This window comes from Oenanthe melanoleuca, chromosome 15 (genome assembly GCF_029582105.1).
Source record: "Oenanthe melanoleuca isolate GR-GAL-2019-014 chromosome 15, OMel1.0, whole genome shotgun sequence".
Taxonomy (NCBI): domain Eukaryota; kingdom Metazoa; phylum Chordata; class Aves; order Passeriformes; family Muscicapidae; genus Oenanthe; species Oenanthe melanoleuca.
In genome coordinates this window covers 12,405,419-12,424,245 of record NC_079349.1, presented here as the reverse complement: position 1 = coordinate 12,424,245, position 18,827 = coordinate 12,405,419, and the positions used below count along the sequence as shown (strand labels likewise).

Genomic DNA, 18,827 nt, shown 5'->3' with positions numbered 1-18,827 from the left:
CAGCTCTGGAAATGCCAGTCTGTCCAGTTATGAATAGGGGAGGACGCAGTGTTTCTTGACTATTTGTGTTTTTCCAGGCCATTTTCTGATCTCTTTCCAAAGACCTTTTCCCTAGTTCAGTTAACAGCAGCTGCTGGAAAGCTCCTCCTTGAGGGAGGAGAGAAGACCTCATTGATTTTTTAAGAATAACTTCACAACACCCAACCAAAGCGGGACTGGTGCTGCTGTAGGAAGGGTCTGCCCGTGAGAGATGTAGGCGTGGCCCCCAGGGCTTTGCTGGATCATGTTTTCCTGTCGCTTGCCCTTGTGGAGGTTCAGTGCCACCTGCAAGTTGCGGCAGTCAGGACACTTTGTGCCTTGGGACAGCTGCCAAATGCTGACTATTAAAGGAATCAACACCACGGTGGGGCAGGAGCAACAGGCCGGCCTGAAGGGAAAACAAGTGTTAGAAGATCTGGAAATGCACCTGGCAAGGAGTGAAACAGAGGCCCTCTTCCATGAGCAGCCTGAGACTGGGAACCCGTACTTGGAAGACACTTTTCTTCGGAGTTACTTGAAAACACACCTTCCTCCCAAGGTCTGTTTGTGTTTCTGTGTGTACCCACCACAACTCTGCTTCAGACTCTGAACTGAATATTGTCTGAGCCTTTTTGTGCCTTTGAGTGTTTAACTGGAGGGAATTTATCAGCATTCCTTAAAACGTGTGTTTGAGGGCAGGGGTGACAAACATTGCACAGCAAGTGGCTCAGTGGGCTCCTGGGGCTGGGCTGGGTTTTGCAATGCTGTTTTGGGATTGTCCATGTGGGCATTTGTTGTCTGGTCATGTAGAGAAAGGAATTTCTGAGAGAGGAGTCAAAGTAAGATGCTTCCAAACTCTGCTTTGTTCTTCCACCTCTCTTTCTGGGGAAAGAAGGGTTTTAAGGGAAATTCCCAAGGACTGGGGCTGTTCTCAGCTGAGTACTCAAGAGGGTGGAAAGGCCCCTTGGGGCTTGCTTGTTCTCAGCGCAGGCTGGTGGCTTTTCTGGGCTCATTTTTCAGCCAGGAAAGGCTCTGTATGGATTTCAGGGGTGCAGATGGGGGGGTGAGGCCCCAGGCTCTGGATGTCTGTGCTCTGAGCTCAAGTCCTACAGAAAATGCCAGGTCCGTCCAGTTGTGATGGTTTGCCCAGCTGATAGGGAGGAGCACAGTGTTTTTTGAGTACCTCTGTTTTTCCAGGCCATTTTCTGGTCTCTTTCCAAGACGTTTTGCCTAGTTCCCTTTTCCCTCCAGCCCTCCCTCCCTGGGAGGAGGTGCTCACCTCTCTGGTGGGCCTCTGCCATCACTCCCATCACAAGTGCTCCTCACTTTTCGGGGAGCAGTTTTCATGTGACCTCTCTGTGTGATTCAGCAGAAGCAATGTCATGACTTCTAAAGCCACCAGGTGAGCAGAGGGGAGGGGACCTGGCTTTCAGTGAGACTCCCCCTTCCCCTGCTTGCTCTCCAAATCAGTGAGGCCTGGCAGACACAGCGTGGGAAGTGTGGTGGCCGTGCTGGGAGCTTGTCACAGCCATCCCAAAAGAGAGGAATGAGGCCTCCCTAAGCCCCACTGTGGCCTTCATGCCAGGTCTGCACCTTCAGAAGAAGCATGAGTCAGATGTCCCAGACAGTAAAAGGATCAGTACAATAAGGCTTTCCCAAACTGAGAAGAGCGGCTCCAAAATCTCCCAGAGAACCTGGAGCAGCATCTCCCTTTCGTTTCTGCGCTCGGTCCCAGCGGGGCAGTGTTGCCTCACTGCTGGAGAGGAGAGCCCTGGCTGCAGCACTGAGAGCCTGCTCTCCATGGAACACCTTCCTCTCCAGGCAGCAGCAACCCCTGGAGCTTTGGGTGTCCCACCCAAGCTGGATGCTGATTCCAGCTGTGCTATGCTATGTCAAACATAGAAATTTTCTTGAAATGGCATAAAAATTTTCTTTCTCTGTTTTAAGATGATTTAAGGAGAAGACAGAATTAAGCAGCTGCTTCTTCGGGGTGTTGTTGTGAAGAGGGATCTGTCAGGCTTTCCTGCCCTGAAAATACATCCTTTAATATAAAGGATATCTATGCACTCCTAAGGTGCATTAATTTGCACATTTCACATATATTCCTGCTTAGGACATCCAAGGACAGATTAGGGTGAATGAGACCACCCAGCAGCCTCAGCCCTGACCCAAATGATTTTGTCCTTTCCACATCCCAGTGTCCATTCTTTGGAACACTGAGGCTGCTGTGTATGACATTCAGCAGTCACACGTGTAGGAGTTTTGATTTTGTTCTTTCACCTTGGAAAGAAACACATTTTTTGGATAATTCATTGGTTTGTCAGGCTGTGTGTGGTCAGGGCATGAGCTCCCAGTGAGGCAGTTGGGGGTTTTAGGAAATATGGATGATGGTGAGGGGATTGTTGCATGAGTTCCTTGAATGAATTCAGACCAAGAGATCTACTTGGTAGGCTCATATTCTTCTGCCCATAAAAAAACCCACCAGGTCAACAGTTCAAAGATTCTTGTGCTTCCATGAACTTTGAATTCCTGGGTTATGCCTTGAAAGCAGCCTTTGATTTGTTGTCAGGCTGTGGTAAAGACTGGAGGTGCACATCCATGGCAAATATGGGTGTGGCATGAGCCAGAGCAGCTGCCAGGCTCTCATGTGTGGTTTTGGCTTGTTTTGTGATTATTACAGCTCTTTCACTGTTCAGGAAAACTGGCTGGTCTGAGGATGGAGACTTCCAGAGTGGCACCTGAACAATGTGTGTTTGATCTTCATCACACACATGGAATGGCAGAGGGAGGAAGGAATCAATCACATAGGATGTAATTAATGGAAGGTCAATACAGAGATAGGCAGGGAAAGGAAAAAGCCATGTTTGTATTTCATCAACAGGAAATTAATGGAGTTTATAACTGCACAATTTTTGGGTGCAGCAATTATGTCATTCAGCTTCTTCATTATTTTATTGAGGAGAGAACAAGTATCTCTGGAGAGGCAGAGAACAGCAAAAAAATATTCCTCTCATGGAAGAAAATCAGTTGCCTCTTTGACCCCGACACAGTCTTGGATGTGTTTAGGCCAGTGAGGTCCAACAGGGCTGGAGATTGAGTCCTCTTTGCCTGATTTTAATCATCTAATATTCAGGTTATTGAAATCTGGGTAACTTCATTTGGCTTTGCTCGTAGACATGGAAGAGAACTTGCAAAAGGCAATTCCTGTCACCCTGAAATAGGGATCTGAGGGGGTTGGAATGAATCACTCCTCTGTGAGTGCTGGTTTCCCTCCATTAACTACAGACATATGACTCCATCCAGGTCAACCCAAGCCCAGCAGAAACGAGGGTGCACAAATCCTTCAGGAAGCTGGGTGCAGGGTGGGAGTTTGAATCTAGACATGTTGTGTGCCAGGCTGAAGCTGAAAAGACTGCTCCATCCCTCCTTTTCTAATCTGACAGGCAGGTAGCTGCTGAGCCCACTGGAAGTTTTCCTGGACAGATGAAGGCATTCTGGTTTTGGCAGCCCTTCCCCTGGCATTCCTCTCCAGCAGTAAATCACGGAGTGGCTGAGGGACCTCTGGAGACCATCTTGTCCAACCCCCCTGCTCGTGTGCATCTGTGTCATTCTCAGCCTTGACACTAAAGTGCTTGTGTCTTTTGTGAAATCCAGACACACTGCCAAAAGTAACTTGAAAAAATGATTTTGAGGGAAAAAAAGAGAAAAAGTGGCAGCAGAGCACAGCTGTGGCAGCAGAGGCTGTGGAATGCATGGAAGGGCCAAGAGGCAAGAGACCACTGGCACTGCAGGACAGCATGGTCAGTCCTCTGCCCTTCCAGCTGGAGCTGAGGCTGGGATGTGCTGCTCCACAGGTCCTGGAGGAGGTGCATCAGGACCTGGAGAGGTTTGGAAGCCGCCTGCATAGCAAGATCCAGCCCCTGAGCCGGGAGTGTGAGCTGAACCCCCCCGTGTTCCGGCAGTACGATGCCTGGGGGCAGCGCGTGGATCACATCCACACCTGCTCGGCGTGGAGGAGGATGAAGGAGATCTCAGCAGAAGAAGGGCTGATTGCTGAGGCCTATGAGAGAAGATACTCCAACTGGAGGTAATGGGGGAAATGGGGAATGACTCAGAGCCTTCCTGATTATTCTTAGCAAGCTTTATTCAGCATTTTGCAGGACTGAGCTGGTTGTGTAACCGGTAGCAGATGCTGCATGGACACCAGCACTCCTCCTGCTGTCCCCAGCAGCTCTGTCTGTCCACTGCAATGTTCCACCTCACCAATGATAAGCCATAACTAATGGCCCACACTTGATCATAATATTCTTTGATGTCACCTTCCTGATTGTGGGGCCTGGCAGTTCCCTGCACCACTCCAGCTTTGTGTGTGTTCGTTGTAATGTAGCTAAAGATATGGGATTTCACTTGCAGGTTTTATATATTCCAGACCATGGAGAGATCCACATTTCTTATTGTTAAAAACTGCTCATGCTGGCCTGGGGCTGTCTGTCCCATGAGGACTGAGACACTCTACTTCTGCTCTTCCCTTTTCCTAGCTGAAACAGCTTTTGCCCTCTCAGAAATTAGTGGTCTGATCCTCACCCGTTCTGGCTGTAATTTTTCCTCTCTTCCCAGTCAAGATATTTTATCCTCCTGCTGTTGCACTGCTGTGTAACCTGTCTGTTTTCCCTCTGTCTCTCCCTCTCCCAGCCGCCTGTACCAGGCTGTCAAACTGTACTTGTTCTCAAGCTCCTCTGGAGGTTTCAACTGTCCACTGGCCATGACTGATGGGGCAGCCAAAGTCATTGAGGTATGAGCTTGGCTGGTTCCTGAGGACAGAGCCCATGTCCTGACACTGCTGGTTAGAGGCAGGAGCCCCAGGAGGATGGAGGATGCACTGATCCATCTGGTTCTGGGCACGGCCCTTCCTTGTTCAGTGACTCAGCTCTGTCTCCCACTGCCTTCCTCCATTAGGGACAAAGCCTTTGTGCCCATGCCAGCTTTTATATTCACTGACAGCACTGTGTTCAATAAGGCCTTTGCTGCACATGGCACCTGTGGCACTGCAGGTAGCTGGAAAGGTGTCCTGGGGAAAGTGTGCAAGGCCAGGGCTCGAAGCAACCTGGTGTAGTAAAAGGTATCTCTGCCCATGGCAGAGGGTGGGATTGGGTGAGCTTTAAGAGCCCTTGCAACCCAAACCATTCTGTATTTCTATGATCCTATCATATGTTTTTACTCCAAGATAATTTGTTTTCCAATTTTTGTGTGGAGTGGCAGTTAGACATAATAGGCCAGATCCATACCTGATGTAAATTCACCAAACCACCAAGACGTTACCAATTGTAACTTTTGGCTCTGCATCTTAGTGACCCCCTCTGCATTGCCTCAGTGGCTATGTAGGATTTAGAGGAAAATATCCCTTAGGTAGCCAACCCTGGGACTTGTAGTTCACCAAAACTTAAAGCAGCACAGGGCAGTTTCCTCTTCCCTGCAGCTCTCTGGTGACATTCAGAGTACATGAACCTGGCACATGGGCTGTTTGAGACCACTTTCCAGAAATCCAAAGGGAGAGGGATGCTCAGCACTCTGTGTTGTAACACAGTCTGCACAGTGCTGCAGGAGCTGGGCTGGCTCTCAGCAGCACCTGCAGATCCTCTGCAATGCAGGACACCCACTTGGCTTGTCTGAGTCCTGAACACACCAGTCAAGGCAACTGTATAATGTCAGCTATTGTGTTATGATCATCTCAGTTTATTTTCCCTCCCCTCAAACAGTCACTGGGTATTCCTGGATCTCTGAAAAACGCTTTTGACCGTCTGACAACCCGTGACCCCCAGCAGTTCTGGACCTCTGGCCAGTGGATGACTGAGCGAAGGGGTGGCTCAGATGTTGGTACGTGCTCTGGGGTGGGAACAGATGTGGCAGTGAACTGAACACAAAGCACGTGAGGAACCTAAAAAGCCAGAGAGCTGGTTTAGGACTTCAGGAGAAATCATCCAACTCCTGTGCACAGCTCTGCTTTTTCACCAACACAAGACCCAATCTCTGTCCTCTTGTGCACACAGAGCCCTTTGTGTTCTTGGTAACCCCTAAAGAGCTGGAGGCACTGGATTATACCCACTACATTTATCATGGGTCAATGAAAGAGATTAACAGCTAACCCACACTCCATCTTTGTAGCAAGAAGTGCCTTAAAGGAGCTAATGCTTACACTGTAAAATCAGCATTGATTGACACAGAAGTTCCCATAAGACCAGGAAATCTTCCCCTCTTTTTCAGCAAATGGCACTGAGACCCTGGCCAGGAAGCAGCCGGATGGCTCCTATCGCCTGTATGGATTTAAATGGTTCACTTCAGCAGCTGATTCTGATATGACATTAACCCTGGCTAGAATAGTAAATGCTGAAGGACAGGTAAACCAATTCTGTTGGATAGGAACCAGGGGAAGAAGCAGGGACATTCTTTTTCTTCCTTGTGGCATTGCAATGGAATCCTCTCTGTGTGCCTTGCAGTGTACCCAGGGCTCCAGAGGCCTGTCCCTGTTCTTCCTGAGGGTTCGGGATGAGGAGGGGAAGCTGAACAACATCCAGGTGCAAAGGCTGAAGGACAAGCTGGGCACGAGGCAGATGGCAACAGCAGAGCTGTGGCTGCAAGGAGCCAGAGCAGAGCTGGTATGTAAGAGTTCCCCTGCCCTGGGGACTGGTCTGCTCTGGCATGGCACTCACTCCTGGGGCTTTCAGCACAGATCCCAACTGAAAAAGTCCCTCTCTTCCATCTCTGTGGCTTGGCTGTCCACATCACAGAACAATTCACTGGTGTAGCTCTGTGTGGGGCAAAGCTGAGAAGAGTTCACTAAAAGATGTGAGAGAAGACAACAACAACAACAAACAAAAAGTTATTTTAGGCTGGTCATTTCTCTAGTCCTGGTTCCCGAGCTAGCTGAGGGGCAGTTTGTGTAGTGTGCAGCTAGGAACAAGCAGCAGGGATCAGAACTGATCATGCTGACACAGTCTCCAAAAGCCACTTCTCTGGTCATAGAAACAGAATCCCAGGATAGGCTGGGTTGGAAGGGACCTTAAAGCTCTAGTCATTCCACCCCTTGCCATGGGCAGAGACACATTCCACAGACCAGGCTGTTCCAAGTCCCATCCAACCTGGCCTGGGATACTTCCAGGGATGGGACAGCCACATCACACCACAGACTTGGCTGAAATGAGACAAATGCAAGGCTCACATCAGCCCCTGTTCCTTGCAGATCTCTGCAGAGGGCCGTGGAGTGGCTGCCATCTCCAACATGCTGAACATCACTCGGATCCACAATGTCATTGGTGCAGTGGCTTCCATGAGAAGGTGAGGGCAGCATGGATCCCCCCAGGGCTGAAGGAGCAGCTGGTCAGGACAAGGGAACTTTGCAGGGCTCAGCATTGCAGCTGAATGTCCCCTCTGTGGGACAGGCCTGGAGCCAGCAGTGCTGGAGGAGGGTGGCCTGTGGGTGGGTGACCTGTACTGGTGTGGTACAGCTGAGCAGGGTTCTTATGGTGGAGGGGACTGGAAGGGAATGCTCAGAAGTGGAAAGGTGCTGGTGTAACTGTTCCCTGTGTGTGTTCCCTCCAGGATGATGAGTCTGAGCAGGGACTACGCCCGCAAGCGCGTGGCCTTCGGGAAGCTGCTCAAGGACCATCCCCTGCACATGCAGACAATAGCCAGAATGGAGGTGAGGCTTCTGGGAGCCAAGCTGAACCTGCTGGGAAGGAAAGTGGGCAGAGATCCTGTGCTGTGAGTGAGCACAGCCAGCCTGCCTGCACTCAGATTTAGGAGGCCATTTCTGCTACAGCAAGGTGGATGCAGCAAGGGAATTGTTGTTCTCTAGTGGGATTTGATCTGATTACAGACCTAACTCCTCTGCTGGACTTCAGATTATCCTAAACAATTACCTAAACAATATCCCAGTTTCCCTGAGAGAAAGGTGTGCCCTTACTATGATAAGCCATGACCTCTGAAGTTGGGTACTTGCCTCAGAATCCAGGCCTGACACCATATCACTTAACTCTTGTCCAAGACTGGTATGGACTCATCCAACTTCCCTAGGAGCTCCTGCAGCAGGAGATGGGCTGTAAACAGTACTTAAAAATTCTCTTGCAGGGTGGGGGAGGGTGATCAACATCTGTCAAACATGACTTCAGGCTGCAGCATCTCATTGCCTGTGGCCAGAACTCCCCCTCTGAAAGGAAGGGTGGATCCTACATGGTCCCACAACACAGAGCTCCATACCCTGATGCTTCCCATATCAAAACTTGCCAGGGAAGTAAGCTGCTCAGGAAGAAATCTGTCACAGACCTTGCAGCTCCTGCTGCTCAGACCATCATCTCATATCCCTTAGCTTTTGAAAGGATGTGGATTTGGGGCCTGGATGCCTTCTAGGAGCTTTGTTAAGGCTCAAGTAGGCCTGGTGAAACACATTGCCCCTTTACTGCATCACAGTGTCCAAGAGTGGCACAGAACCTTTAATATTCCATACTTGAGCTTGGCTCCTCAGAGGTCTCTGAATCTGTGGGTCTGAGCAGGGAGGGGTGGGAATCTGATGTGGAGAGTCCTGGAGTCAGCAGAGTCCAAGGTCCCTGCCAGTGAATCCCCCTGTCCTCTGCTCCCAGGTGCAGGTGAGAGGGGCATTTCTGCTGCTTATGGAGATTGTTCACCTGCTGGGCCTGGCTGAAACCAACCTGGCGAGTGAGCAGGAGCAGCTGCTGCTGAGGCTGCTGGTCCCAGTGGCCAAACTGTACACAGGAAAGCAGGTATGGAACAGATTGGTTGGCCCAGAGTGTGGAATGTTGGGAAGAGGAGTGAGTGACAGCAGTGAGAGCAGGGGATACCTGCAGGACCTGCAGCAGTTCCTGCTCTGGAGGCTGCTGCTGCTGCTGCAGATCCTCTCTCAGTGTCACTCAGGCTTCATTCCCATCTGCTCCTCCTGCAGGTGGGAGCTGTCCAAGCTGCCTCAGGAGATGAGCAGGACCCAGTCAGCCTATCCCAGCAGGAGCTGCTGTGTGGTGTGGGAGGTTGGATTTTCCCCTCAGGCACTGTGGATCATGCCAGCTCTCTGCATTTTGCAGGCTTCTGCCGTGGCTGTTGAGGCAATGGAGAGTTTTGGGGGCCAAGGTTACATGGAGGACACAGGCTTGCCAGTCATAGTCCGGGATACTCTGGTAAGAGGGTGGCAGGAGAAGGTGCTGTGTGTCACCAAGTCCCCTGCACAGCACTCTGGTTCCCTGCTAAAGACACACTCAGGGGAGAGCACAGCCCTCCCAGGCTCACTCCAGGTGTGGCAGCTCTTCCCTCGCTGCCTTCCTGCTGAGCCCAGTCCCCCCCAGGAAAGGACAGGATGTGTTCCCAGTGCTGAGGCTGTTCCCTGGCATGGCTGTGGAGCTGAGCTGCACTGCTCCCTTCCACTTGTTTTGGGGCATCTCTGGAGATACCCTTGCAATCCCTTATTTCTGCCCCGTGTCTTTGTTCCCTCACACTCCCCTTCTTTGCTGCAGTCACTGCAAGGGCTCCCTCATGCTCTTCCACAGTCTCCTCTTCCCCACAGGTGCTGTCCATATGGGAGGGAACAACCAACATCCTGTCCCTGGATGTGCTGCGATCCCTTATCAAGAGCCAAGGGCAGGTGATGGCTGTGTTCCTGTCCACAGTGCAGGTGAGCCCCCAGCTGCAGCCTGCTCAGCCTGCTTCCCTCACCTTGGCAGAGCCTTCTTTGGGCTTTGTGCTCCTGGCTCAGGCTGGCAGGGAACAGGCCCAAACTGAAAGCTTTAGACAAGTATTCCAACAGTTGGAATTGTGTCTTACAATTCTACTCCTTAAATAGCTCTTCCAAAAGCAGGATGCAGGCAGTGCTCATCCCAGGGTCTTTGTGTGTAGATACTTTCAACTCAGCAGTGGGGAGCTTGGCACTGTCAGAGTTCCTCAAGACAGGTACCAAAATAAGTGTATTTTTAACATGACTCACCTTCCTGAATCCAAAATAATTTTGTGGTTTTGTTTCTTAACTGGAAAATCACCACAGGACTGCTGAATATTGAACCTCACTAGTGCTATCTACTGCATTATGACTTTCTATTTTTATTCCCTGAAAAGATGGAAAGAGACAAAGGAATTCCATTTCTGCCTCTTTGGATTTGCTGTTCTCTGGCTCTACTTTTAAAGCTGCTCAGGTGACAGGATTCAAAGCAGCTCAGAGTTTCATGAAGGTGAAGGAGCATCATCTGGCTTAGTGCATCCCAAAAAGCAAGACAGGAGGCAGGATCAGAGGGTGTTGTCTCAGAGGTGACATTATTAATCAGACACAGCCATCCAGATCTCATTAGCCCAGGCACAGCAAGGCAATCCTGGGCATCTGGAGTGCTGGATTTGGTTGTGTGCAGCCTTGACCTTCCCACCCAGACCCTGTGAGAAGGGAAGGGTTTGGGACACTGCTCTCCTGCAGCACTGGGGACTGGACAGAGTTTTCCAGAGCCTGAGTAGTTCTCACAGTGGCTGCAGTTGGAATTTGTGTCCCACCTCACCTCTCCTGTTCAGCTGTGCTCTGTACACAGCACCTCTCTGACCTCCAGGGGTGAGGGGCCCCTTGCCATCCTCTCAGATAACTTTTGAGAAGGGAAAATACCTCAAACAATTTGGCCACCAAACAAGAAGCCAGATCTGCTCAGGAGCAGGACTGAGCACATCTGCTGGGGGCAAATCCAGCTGTTGGCAAACAGCTGCTTAGGCTGACACTGCAGGCAATGGATGGGGAAGTAAAGGAGCTGTGGGTAGGCTCTAAAATAATTTGGAGCAGCCTCCACAGTCTTACACTGAACTAATTTAAACAAACACCCCACAAAGGTGCTGTGCTGCACTCTGGAGCACCTCCCTGGTGCAGCTGGGAGGGCCCCTCCAGCTGCTCAACAACTGGATAATCAGGGAAGCATTAGGGAGCACAGTGCTGTGATGCAGAGCAGGGAGCTGCAGAGCAGGAACTGATTCATTAATTAACGAGCTCCTCAGTGCTCCCATCAATCATGCTGTGCCTGTGGCTGGAGGGGGCTGAGTGCTGCCTTCAAGGTCTCCAAATTCCAGTAATGCCTTTACTGCCCATGTCACACCAAGGCTGCTGCATGTCCAGGGACAGGGGCAGTGTGGATGCTCCAGTTCTGGATAGAACACATCAGATTTAAGCTGGCCAATTTAAGCTTTTCCTTTATGCCTCGGGCAGCCAGGTGCTGGAAAGACAGCCTGGGAGGGAACTCTGTCTGCACAGTTCTGCAGGAACGTGCTTGAGTTTCTAGCCCACAATCAGGTTTTCACTCACAGGTAATAAACAACATCTTTCTGAGCTCCAGGTGTCCAAATTCTTTCAGTCTGTGAGTCTGGCTCATTTTGAAACATCCCTCCCAATCTTGTCTGCTGAGGAAATAATTTAACCCATCATAAAGGGGTTTTTACTGCTCCAATCCATTTCCTTTTTATTGATGCACACAAACTGAGTACAATTTAGTTTATGTTTGTCCATCAAGGTTCTCAGTGTGCAGGACTTGTGCCCATTGTCAGAGGCTTTGCAGAAAGCAGCATTGGTACCTGTACAGCACTTGGTTCTCTGAAGGTCATTTCAAGGATAACTCCAGGTTTTGCTTTTATCCTCTATCAGTTGTGTCTACTGATGGTGAAATGCCCAGTGCTGCTGGGGCTGTGATCAGGAGCAGGAACCAAGGGTTGTAATTATCCTCAGGAAAAGGGAAATATAGAAAACTTCCCCATCCTTGCACAACGTGACTATGAGAAGCTGAATTTTTAGAGTTTTTAGTACACAGGTGAGTTTGTGACAAACCACTTTGCCTGGAGGTTTTGAGTCAGGAAGTCCTGGGGAGAAGAGTGAGTGTGAGAGACAGGGATGGAATCATGGAATGGTTTGGGTTGGCAGTGGCCTAAAAACTCATCTCATCCCACCCCTGCCACCTTCCACTGTCCCAGGCTGCTCCAACCCCAATGTCCAACCTGGTCTTGGACACTGCCAGGGATCCAGGGGCAGCCACAGCTGCTCTGGGCACCTGTGCCAGGTAACAATTCCTGCCCAGTATCCCACCCAGCCCTGCTCTCTGGCAGTGGGAGCCATTCCCTGGGTCCTGTCCCTCCATCCCTTGTCCCCAGTCCCTCTCCAGCTCTCCTGGAGCCCCTTCAGGCCCTGGCAGGGGCTCTGAGCTCTCCCTGGATCCTTCTCCTCTCCAGGTGAGCACCCCCAGCTCTCCCAGCCTGGCTCCAGAGCAGAGGGGCTCCAGCCCTTGAGCATCTCCCTGGCCTCTTGTAGACTCACTGCAGCAGCTCCAGGTCCTTCCTGTGCTGGGCCCCGGGGCTGGGGCAGCTCTGCAGGTGGGGTCTCACCTGAGTGGGGCAGAATCCCCCATTTCCTGCTGCCCATTGTTTGGGATCAGTCCAGGACACAATCTGACTTCCAGCTCTGCTGGTTGAGAATTTCAGGTGGAAACTGCACAGGGCCAGTCAGTTCATGTTGTACTAAAATTTTATTAGCTGGAATTTTGAGCCAGAGCCCTGGCTGTACTTTCAAATTCAATTACAGTCTGAAAAGTGCCTCTAAAATAGCCCCCAGCAGTTCATTGATTATTGCATTTGAGTCACTTCAGGTGAAATTTGGGCACATCCCAGGACAGGGTCTCAGCACCAGCCCTGCACATGTTGTGCAAGGCTCAGAATCAACTCTTGCCTCAAGAATTTCTGTGTAGGGCTGCAATTCAGGTAGTAACTCAGGCTGTAAATCAGCCCTGCAATCTCAAGACATGTGACTGTGTTTTCAGGTCTTTTTCAGACCACAACCCCAATTTTCAGGCAGCAGGAAACAAATCGAGGTTATTGATGTGAGGCCGTGTGTTTGCTCCAAGCATTGACACAAAATTGTGCTTTTAGCCCTGTTTGGGATGTTCCTCCTGTCACTGTATTTTTAGATACTCATGATTAATCTTGAAAGCAAAAACCACTCTAACCACATTGCTTGGGAGTCAGTGAGAGCAAACAAACGAGCAGCATCTTAAAATTTCTCCATGAAAACAGAGGGAATCAGAACTATTGGAGTTCTGAAGCTCCTTTGCTGATCATTTCAGGTGGTAAGGGGTGGTGGGGCAGGGATGCTGTGGGTGCCTCCTCCCAGAGCTGGAGCAGAGCAACCAGGAGAGAACAGGAGCTGCTCCTGCCCTGAGCATTGCCCTGGAGCAGCTCCCAGCCTCTCCATCCCAAGTGCAGAGAGAGCATGGAAAAACCTTCTAGGAGATCCAGGTTAGGAAAGGAATAAATGCAATTGGAACAATAAAAAAAAAAAAATTAAAAAAAAAAAAAAATTTATTGGTGAGCAAAGAAAATACAAGGTCTTTTTTATCCCTTAAGGATAAAAAATGCTTTTATATTCCTGATCCATATTTCCAGGTGTTCAAACCTTCCAGCTGTGGCAGCATGTCCATGTCCCAGCCACAAGCAGCACACATTGTCCCTGTGCTCAGCCAGTGCTGTGCTGGCTCCACCCAAACTGTGGGATTTGATGCCTTTGGGATCTGTGATCCTCATGAGCAACAACCTCTGAGCTACTTTAGAACACCTGGTTAGTATTCCATGGATTGGAGGTTTATGGGCTTTGTGCTGGCATTAAGGTTGTTCTTGTGTTTGACCAGCACATGCCGGGGGTGTTTCTGCCCCTGGAGCCTGAACAGCAGCACTGGGAAGTGTGGAAGTGTGGAAGTTTGGGGTCTGAGCAGTTGGAGAGCACAGAGCAAACCTGGGCTCAGCCCAGCCCAGATGGATTTTCTGGTCCAGTAAGAGGAGCTGCAGGAGCACCTCAGCACTGAAAGTCTCAGAAACATAAAAAATTCCTTCTGTGTAGCTCAGGCTTCAGTCCTGTCTGCAGGTTATTGGTGGGGCTAATTAATGAACAGCATCTCCCACCACGCTGTGGAGCTCACATCCAGCCTTTGGGGATGTTCTCCAAGCTGGTCCCTCAGTCCTGTGCAGAGAGAGGCTTGAGTGAGGAAAGATGGAACCACAGCCCACGAGGCAGGGCCAGCCCCAGACACAGGCAGTGTCCCATCCCTCCCAACAGGGAATAACACAGGAGACACAGATGAACAGTGTGGGAATGCTGTGCCCAAAGAACAACAATTCCAGACTCTCTCAGCAAAGTATCCCTGGTGCTTCCACAAGGGATTTGGGAATGGCACAACAGAAGCTTGGCTCAATGAGGGGAGCTATCAGGCAGTGCTGTTGGCACAGTTAAATGGTTAATCTAAATCAGAATCACAGAATCTTTAAGGTTGGAAATGCCCTCTGGGATAGTCCAGCTATTCCCCAGCACTGCCAAGGCCACCACTGCCCCATGTCCCCAAGTGCCACATCCCCATGGCTGTTAAACCCCTCCAGGGATGGGAACTCCAGCACTGCCTGGGCAGCTGTGCCAGTGCCTGACCACCCTTTCAGTGAAGACATTTTCTCTAATATCCAACTTGAACCTCTCCCAGTGGAGCTTGTAGCAATTTCCTCTTATCCTGAGTCCTTTCCCACTGACATAATTTGCAGAGGAAAGCTCCTTTAAATGTGAATTTTCCTGCCTGGACCCAGCTTGAGCATATTTGTGCAAGTAAAAATACAGCTCTGGGAGAATTGGACCCTGATGCAGGTACAGAGTTAGAGAGAACTGGGGATGAGAGCTGGACTCCACATGCAGCTGGGAAGCCAGAATGGAAACAGCAACATGCTGGCTCTGGTGACAGGAATTCTCCATCCCCAAGGCAAGGCTGGGAGCTTCCTTTTGGGCACATCCCCTTCCCTGGCTGCTCAACCTGTGCCAGTGGCAGCCACCTGGATCTGAGCTTGCTGTGCCCAGGGTCCCAGCAGCCCCTTCCCTGGCACAAGGCAGATGCACTGGAATTTTTCCTGTGGTTGTTCTCTCTGCAGAAAAAGCTGGAGCTGGCTTCAGGCACCGAGGAGCTGTCCCCAGCTGTGCAGCAGACACGGGAAGCCATCGGGAGGCTCCAGCAGTTCCTGGCGGGGGCGGGCTCGGAGCAGGCACTGACCATGGAGCTGGCGGCCAGGGACTTCTCCTACAGCCTGGCACGGATCTACACAGGCAGGGCAACGGCAGGAACACAGAACCAGGGAATGGGCGGGGTGGGAAGGGACCTCAAAACTCATCCTGCTGCACCCCTGCCCTGGGCAGGGACACCTTCCACTGTCCCAGGCTGCTCCAAGCCCTGTCCAACCTGGCCTTGGACACTGCCAGGGATCCAGGGACAGCCACAGCTGCTCTGGGAATTCCATCCCCACCCTCCCAGGGAACAATTCCTTCCCAATATCCCACCCAGCCCTGCCCTCTGGCAGTGGGAGGCATTCCCTAGGTCCTGTCCCTCCATCCCTTGTCCCCAGTCCCTCTCCAGCTCTCCTGGAGCCCCTTCAGGCCCCGCCAGGGGCTCTGAGCTCTCCCTGGATCCTTCTCCTCCCCAGGTGAGCACCCCCAGCTCTCCCAGCCTGGCTCCAGCCCTTGGAGCGTCTCTCTGGCCTCTTGTAGACTCACTGCAGCAGCTCCAGGTGCCTCCTGTGCTGATGGATTTCAGACCAGGAAAGGGCTGGGAATCAGCCATAGACACCTGATTCACACCTGGGTCAAGGGTGGAGCTCTAAAGCTCAATCCCCACCTTTCATGCTGAAGCAGCTCAGCCTCCAAGCACTGCTGAGAAGTAACCACCACCCTTTTTTCCTGAGCCCGGGAATGCTGACACCTCCTACTCCCCCACAGGAGCTCTTTTAATGGAACACGCTGCTCGTCCTGACGCTTGCTCTACAGACGTGTGCGCTGCCCTCAGGTAGGCACAGCCCTGCCCACCCTGAGTGCTCGGATGATTCCATGGGCAGTGCCAGAGGCTTTGCTCCAGCCCCTGGGCAGGCCCACGAGCACCGCTGGGAAGAAGCAGCAGCTGCTTTTCCTGCTCGGGCCATCTCCATTCCCGCACCGATGGGCGGGATCCCACCTGGGCGCGGCTCGGGGTGGCCCCAGCCCCGTGCGTGTGGCAGGACTGGCACAGCCCGTCCCTCTCTCCATGCAGGTGGTGCAACCAGGAGCTGTGTCCGGTGGCCGTGGAGTCCGCGAGGGGCAGCTACGGGCGCGGGGCAGCGCTGCAGGACAGCGCGCTGGTGCTCGGGAGCAGCCGCCTCTGAGCGCCCCCAGCCCGGACACCAGGTGGGCTGAATCCAAAACATCCCCCAGATCCTCGGGTGCATGCAAATTTCAGGTGTGGTGGAATGTCTCATTCCACAAAGGGCCAGACCAAATCCTTTAGGAGTGACCCCCCACCTGGCCCGGGCTGAAATCCACGGGTCTGAAGTTTCCTGATGTAGAAACAGCCCTGAAAGTCATCCCAAGGTGCTGGAATGTTCTCACTGTGCTTTAGGCAAAGCCCCAGTGATAAAATCCAGACAAGAGCTGGGAGCAGCAGCTCTTCAAGTGCCAACAATATTCTTTTTTAAGAAACCCAACCAAAATCGAACTGTTATCTGAAGCTGATTAAATACAGAAACCCATCATTTTTCCCTGTTCACCTTCCTGCTTTCCAGTGCTGACCATGGACCTCCACCCTTGGATGGGGTTTTCTCCAGGGCCAGCCCTTTCCACCCACCGTGGCTGTGAGCATTGACTTCCTCAGGAACTGAGACTTTCTGAAGAAAAAAGGGATTTTTATTCTTTCTGGCCTCCAAAATGGTGATTAATTCCCTATGCATGTGTCCATGATGTCTAATGATGCTGCAATCCATCCTGACATAAATTCTACAGAAGTTTTGGACTGAAATCCAGTAATTCTGCACCTAAGCATTGGCTGTGGGCTTCTTTCCCTCAGCCCATCAGTTGATCTGCTTGGTATTGCCCTGCTGGCTACAAGTTTTTAATTAAGAAGTTGCTAATAGAAGAAGAAAAGCAGTAATAGACCAAAGACAGCTGGAATTTATAGCTGGGAAATGCTACAGCAGCCAGACACTGAGTGGGAAGAGGGGGAAGGAGCTGTTTGCTGAGCATGGAGTTGTTCAGAGTTTCAAAGATGGCAGAGCCAGGAGGACACAAAGGTGGCTCTGGGGAGGAGCAGAGTGGAGCAATCCCAACAGGACATTGCAAGGGAGGCTCCATGGGATCCCAGGCTGAGCCAAGCAAAGCTTCCCTGAAGTCACCCAAACCAGCCCCAGCAGCAAAGGGCTTCTGCTGTCTGTGCATTGCAGGGAATAAAGAGCACTTGGCTCTGGAAAATCTCTTACATCACAGAATCACAGAGTCATGGAATGGGTTGGGATGGAAGGGACCTTAAAGCTCATCCAGTGTCACCCCTGCCATGGCAGGGACACGTTCCACTGTCCCAGGCTGCTCCAATCCCAATGTCCAGCCTGGCCTTGGGCACTGCCAGGGATCCAGGGGCAGCCACAGCTGCTCTGGGCACCCTGTGCCAGGGAACAATTCCTTCCCAATATCCCACCCAGCCCTGCCCTCTGGCAGTGGGAGCCATTCCGTGTCCTGGCACCTCTGTCCCTGCAGTTTGGTGTCAGAGATCTCACAGGCCCAATGCACAGGAGCTGCTGAGCCCTGTAAAGCTCAGGAGAACAGGAAAGGGTTCAGGGAGCAGTGCAGGGCTCTGAGTGACCATGGCAGAACATCCACCCCCAGATGTGCCCCTGGGTCCCACAGCAGGAGAAGGATGTGACCCAGGAGGGAAAGTCCACGTGCTGGAAGTGTCTGCAGAGCTGATCAACACCTGGAATCCCCTGCTGTCCCTAAGGGCTCCTCTCCACCTGCTGCCAATCCAGGCTTCCCCTCTTCCCAGCCTGTTTTATATTTCTGAAAACCAAGATTAATTTTTTCCTCATTTATGAGTTATAATTTGCCTACAAATAAGCCCCTCAAACTGGGAGCTCTGCAGATTTACCAACAAGGAGAACAAGGGACTATGAACTCATCACTGTGTAGGAAAATGACAAATTTATTAAGATCTAAATATTCACTCTGAGGCTACAGTGGAATAAAGGCTGTTACACACATGAGGGTCTGGCACTTCCAGTGCTGCTGAACAGCTCTGCCCTCAGAGCTTGGCATGGTTTCAAATATTTCATGTGCTTCAAGTAAGTAATTGAAACTTCAGATGTCATTTTAATATAAATCCCGTCCAAAAGGAGGATAATCAAACCCATTTCCTGCTGCCACAGCAAGGCCTAAAAATCATTTTGTGACAGAGCTGTGGGAAATCAGTTTAAAACCCAGATTTGTTAAATAATAAAATCAAACTTTAGCAGCATTTCTAAAATGTCAAAGAACAGTGAGCTGAAATCCCAAAATGCAGCAATGGGAGCTCTGGCAGCTGCACTGTGGGAAGGGATGGACAGCTCCAAGCACCTGGGAGCACCCAGGGCTGACTCCAAACCTCGTCCTGGGTAATTCCGGGCCGCTCTGCTCAGGCCCTGAACCTGCCCAGCTGCCTGCACGTGGTCATTGCCCTCTGCAGCTCCCAGCACCTCGAAACCCTCCCAGGCAGCTCAGCCCAGCCCTGCAGCCTTTCCCGGGCACGGAGCCGTTCCCAAACCTCCTGAACTGAGCCCCGCAGCCGTCTGCAGCACCCCGAGCCCCCAGGTGAGACCCCTCTGCCCTGCGGAGGGACCCTCAGAGACTCCAAACGCTGTCGGAGATCCCGACTCGGGTGGTTCCACAGCCCGGGGGCAGCACCGATCCGCTATCGCGACACAGCGCGGTGTCCTGACAGGCTCATGGCTGTCCG

The 18,827-nt window shown here is 51.5% G+C and overlaps 1 protein-coding gene across 2 annotated transcripts; it reads left to right on the top strand.

Moving 5' to 3' along the window:
* The first annotated feature begins 118 nt into the window (after window positions 1–118).
* Window positions 119–18,350, top strand: LOC130259927 (acyl-CoA dehydrogenase family member 11-like). 2 transcript variants are annotated; one of them, XM_056504750.1, is made up of 15 exons: window positions 119–577; window positions 3,873–4,105; window positions 4,711–4,810; window positions 5,775–5,892; window positions 6,280–6,413; window positions 6,513–6,671; window positions 7,256–7,350; window positions 7,615–7,714; window positions 8,652–8,792; window positions 9,108–9,200; window positions 9,584–9,691; window positions 14,980–15,151; window positions 15,818–15,884; window positions 16,125–16,258; window positions 16,633–18,350. In XM_056504750.1, exons 1-14 carry the CDS (start codon window positions 284–286, stop codon window positions 16,234–16,236), a joined length of 1,926 nt encoding a protein of 641 aa, XP_056360725.1. In that variant the 5' UTR covers window positions 119–283; the 3' UTR covers window positions 16,237–16,258; window positions 16,633–18,350. The 2 variants fall into 2 exon arrangements, with proteins under 2 accessions (XP_056360725.1, XP_056360724.1); XM_056504749.1 differs by having other exon boundaries at window positions 176–577; window positions 16,675–18,350.
* Window positions 18,351–18,827: the final 477 nt, after the last annotated feature.

Coding starts and splice junctions, on each gene's coding strand:
- LOC130259927 (XM_056504750.1), top strand. CDS start 284: ATGTTTTCCTGTCGCTTGCCCTTGTGGAGGTTCAGTGCCACCTGCAAG. Junction 4,106..4,710: donor AGAAGATACTCCAACTGGAG/GTAATGGGGGAA, acceptor TCCCTCTCCCAG/CCGCCTGTACCAGGCTGTCA. Junction 4,811..5,774: donor GGGCAGCCAAAGTCATTGAG/GTATGAGCTTGG, acceptor CCCCTCAAACAG/TCACTGGGTATTCCTGGATC.